General features: G+C 32.5%; 1 protein-coding gene across 1 annotated transcript; it reads right to left on the minus strand.

The window, feature by feature from the left end:
- Nucleotides 721-3,211, minus strand: LOC107605232 (NAC domain-containing protein 45-like). Its single transcript, XM_021119979.1, has 4 exons — nt 2,556-3,211; nt 1,641-1,930; nt 1,287-1,547; nt 721-1,129 (listed from the first exon to the last, which is right to left on the minus strand). The coding sequence occupies exons 1-4, from the start codon at nt 2,710-2,712 to the stop codon at nt 1,004-1,006; spliced, it is 834 nt and encodes a 277-aa protein (XP_020975638.1). The 5' UTR covers nt 2,713-3,211; the 3' UTR covers nt 721-1,003.

The raw sequence follows: 3,653 nt of genomic DNA on the forward strand, positions 1-3,653 counted from the left end.
ATAGGGGAACATGGAGTTTAAGAAGTATAAATCTTAATTACAATTTATTTCCTTAAACAAACACAAATTTTTTTTTTTGAACTTTAAAAATTGTAAATTAACCTCCCATGTTTTTCAATGTGCATTTATTTAAAATAAGTTCATGGCATCCTCTTAAATTTTGGATTATATACAAATCATCCCCCTAAATTTTGTTAATATAATTGATGAAAACATTGTGAACATAGTAACTCTGCACCTTTAAATAATTTACATATTTTTTAAGTTCATGAATTGAAGTTCACATACATGATTTAAAATTAAGAGAGTAAAGTGTAATTAATTAGGCCAAAGATTTATGTGAAGAAGCTCTCTTTCATTGTACAAGCTTATATTATAAAGCACACATGTATATTACTCAATGTGAACAAGATAAGAGACAGACAAGTAAACATGATACTATGCATCCTACATGACATCATAAAAAGAGTATTGTACACATTATTTATCACTCTTAATTCTAAGACATACATTAAAAAGAGTTGTCTTAGGCAATCTTTATCAGATCACACCAAATAAAATTCATCTAAAATAACTATCCCCCACAAGAATTTGATCCCAAGATTTAGCTCCTTTAAACTTCAATTACACTTTAAATAGTAATGCGCACAATCATTCTAGTATTGTACCTTATAACCCTTGATTTTCTTTTACCCCCATAATGTTATAATTGTGCAGTTTACTTTCCAAATCGTAACTCGCTCTTTGGTGCTAACATCTAAACTATGTTTGTGCTTGAAATTTCGATTGCTAGCGACTTCAGTCTTGACACCTTGCATATCAAGAAAACTTGTAGAATGATATTTCTTTGTTTTCAGAAGTATTCAGGATACTCAACTGAATTAATATGATCATAACTTCCATAAGAAACATCCCCATCATTTCCATGAAAGTACATAAAATCTTCTTGTATTGAGTAAGGTGACATGCCGCCAATCATATTGAAATCATCGGAAAATCGAAGTTACCCATTAAAATTTGAGTATGATGAACTAGATGAAATTTCAGGTTGATCCAATGAGAGCCATGGTGTCATTGTACTACTTGGTATGTCACACCTTGTAAAAGTATTTTGTAGTTGCGGGTAGTCCTGCATTTAATTTAAGCAAAAAAAGAAATGTCAGGAATGACAAATCTAAAAAATTTTGAGAATAAAAATAAAATATATATTATATAAAATAATACGTAATAATAATTGAAAGAATTAAATAATAAGCAACTAGTATTCTACAAAAAGGGCGCAACACCTTTGAAGAATCAAGAATCAGATCAGGGGACACCCAAAACTCTGATGAAGAACTGGTGTTTATAGAAGCTTGGTTAGAGTCCACATTGTGTGGAGAAGCATTGGGGCTTGAGTAAACACTCTCATTGTTCAAATAACTTGGTTGAGAGGATGAAGCATCAGCAGAAATGGCGAAGGGCTCATTGGAGAATCTCATTGACGCGTCATTCTCATTGTTCACCTTCTCATTCTTCTTAATAACCCGACACAAGGCATAACCACCCTGCAATGATAGTTGAAAACAGTTAGATAATTTGACACGTACTTTTCATAATAATCTGTTTATATATCTTCACATGAAAACATCTGTATGTACCTGAAAACATGTAGATGATAGGCCGAGATCATCGGCGAGGCGATACTCATGCATGAGCCAATCAGTTCTGTCACCTAAAGGGGCTCTGCCACGGTAGAAGACAAGGGTTTTTCTATATCCTGTGACAGTGGAAGGAGTATCAAATTGGCACACAACTTTCTTGTCTTTTCCAGTGGCTTTCCAATAACCAGCTTTGGTGGCTCTGTTAGTTCTTGATCCATTTGGGTACTTGCGGTCCCTTGGACAAAAGAAGAACCATTCCATGTCTCTATTTGCCAACAATGATTTCTCTGCATTCACAAAAACACAAATTAGGCTTCTCAAAATTTTCTTGCTAAAATAAATTATAGAACTATTATTTTATTAAAATGATGTACAATAACTAACTAACTTTTATCTTACTAATTAAGTCATATTAGCTATGATAAAAACGTGTCATATAATAAATCATGTGCTTACATTTTATGAAAAATATGTAGTGAAAACCAGCAAAGCATCCAGGGAGTTTTGTAGTTGTAGCAACGGTTGAGTTGTCTTTATGTGAATTCAAGTTTACGAGTTCAAATCGTGAAAACAACTAAGGATGTAATTATCAAGTTAAACTAAATACATTACATTTTTTGAAGGTAGTCCTTTTTCAGATTCTGCGTTGTCTTTTTAAAGCTTAACTAAAGAAAATAAACCTTATTGGATTGGCTTTTTAAATGATTAACCGCTATAGGAAAAAGTGAAGTAAGAAAAGGAAAAAGAGGAACAAATAAACAAAACATTGCTTTCTAGTTTCTAGCACTATTTAAATTCTTTTGTTTTTGGTATACTAGGCAGCTAGGACTTGCACGTAAATTTTTATTTATTTATTTATCCTTAGAAGAATGAACAATCAAAATTGAAAAGGTGATTAATATTAATAATTACCAGGCAATTCCCAAGGATCAAACTTGCACAAATCAATCACAGGAATAACCTCAAGCTCAATTTCAAGCCCTTCCACTTTTCTTTTTAGGTAATATCCCAATAATTCTTCATCTGTTGGGTGGAAACGAAATCCAGGTGGCAGTGATGCCCCTCCCATTATGATTAAAAGAACAAAAAAGACCAACCAAAGTTTATGAAAACTTAATAGCAAGAGAGTAACCAAAAAAATAAACCCACAATTTTCCAGCAAGAAAGCTCAAAACTTTATGATGCTAAGTGGCATGCCCATATGTATTGAAGATTTGGAAGATCCAAAAATAGAAGCTTTTGTGCATAACAATAGTTTTCAAGTGATACTTCCACAGTAGTCGGCAACCATTGTATGCAATAATGATCATTCTCTTTGGAATAACACTATCTCTACCACTATCCTAATCCCAAACCACCCCACCCTCAAATGATAAAATGAACTAACTTACCCAGAAAGTTCAAATTACTCTAACTCAACCACCAACTACTTTTGACCTCTAATAAATTATTTTTTGCAAAACAAGAAAATTAAGGAAAACAAATTGGTTAAACTCAAAACAAGTTTAATTTGAGTAGTATGTTAACAATTTGAGTAGTAAAAGCATAAGGCATGGGTGGAGTGATATTTATAGCATTTGGAGGGAGAGAAGGGAAGGGGAACCAACAGTCCAAAATTGCACAAAACACACCGAAAGTATGAGATAACTTGTCCCAAAGTGCTCCCAAAAATTCCAAGGAAAAATGGCCCACCACTTCAAAACCCAGTTCACACCATAACCATATATGTATATAGTTTTCTTATTAGTTTACTTCCCGCCATTTCACATGAACATAACTTGTCACTCACTCTTATAATGTTTTTCTGCTCTCTGCTACGTTGCACTGCTACGCGTTGGGTATGCTTGAGTACGTCCAAATACGTATTTAACAAATGGCTTTTTTTTTTAAGTCTAAAGTAGTTTTGAGTATGTATGTATTAGATACTATTAGATACATTTTTTTGTTTAAATTACTCAAAAACTTCGTCATTTTGAATAAATTTTTTTATTTATTTTATTTCAAAATTAC

Source organism: Arachis ipaensis, chromosome B01 (assembly GCF_000816755.2).
Source record: "Arachis ipaensis cultivar K30076 chromosome B01, Araip1.1, whole genome shotgun sequence".
Lineage (NCBI taxonomy): Eukaryota > Viridiplantae > Streptophyta > Magnoliopsida > Fabales > Fabaceae > Arachis > Arachis ipaensis.

Coding starts and splice junctions, on each gene's coding strand:
- LOC107605232 (XM_021119979.1), bottom strand. CDS start 2,712: ATGGGAGGGGCATCACTGCCACCTGGATTTCGTTTCCACCCAACAGAT. Junction 1,548..1,640: donor TATCATCTACATGTTTTCAG/GTACATACAGAT, acceptor CTATCATTGCAG/GGTGGTTATGCCTTGTGTCG. Junction 1,130..1,286: donor TGATTCTTGATTCTTCAAAG/GTGTTGCGCCCT, acceptor AATTAAATGCAG/GACTACCCGCAACTACAAAA.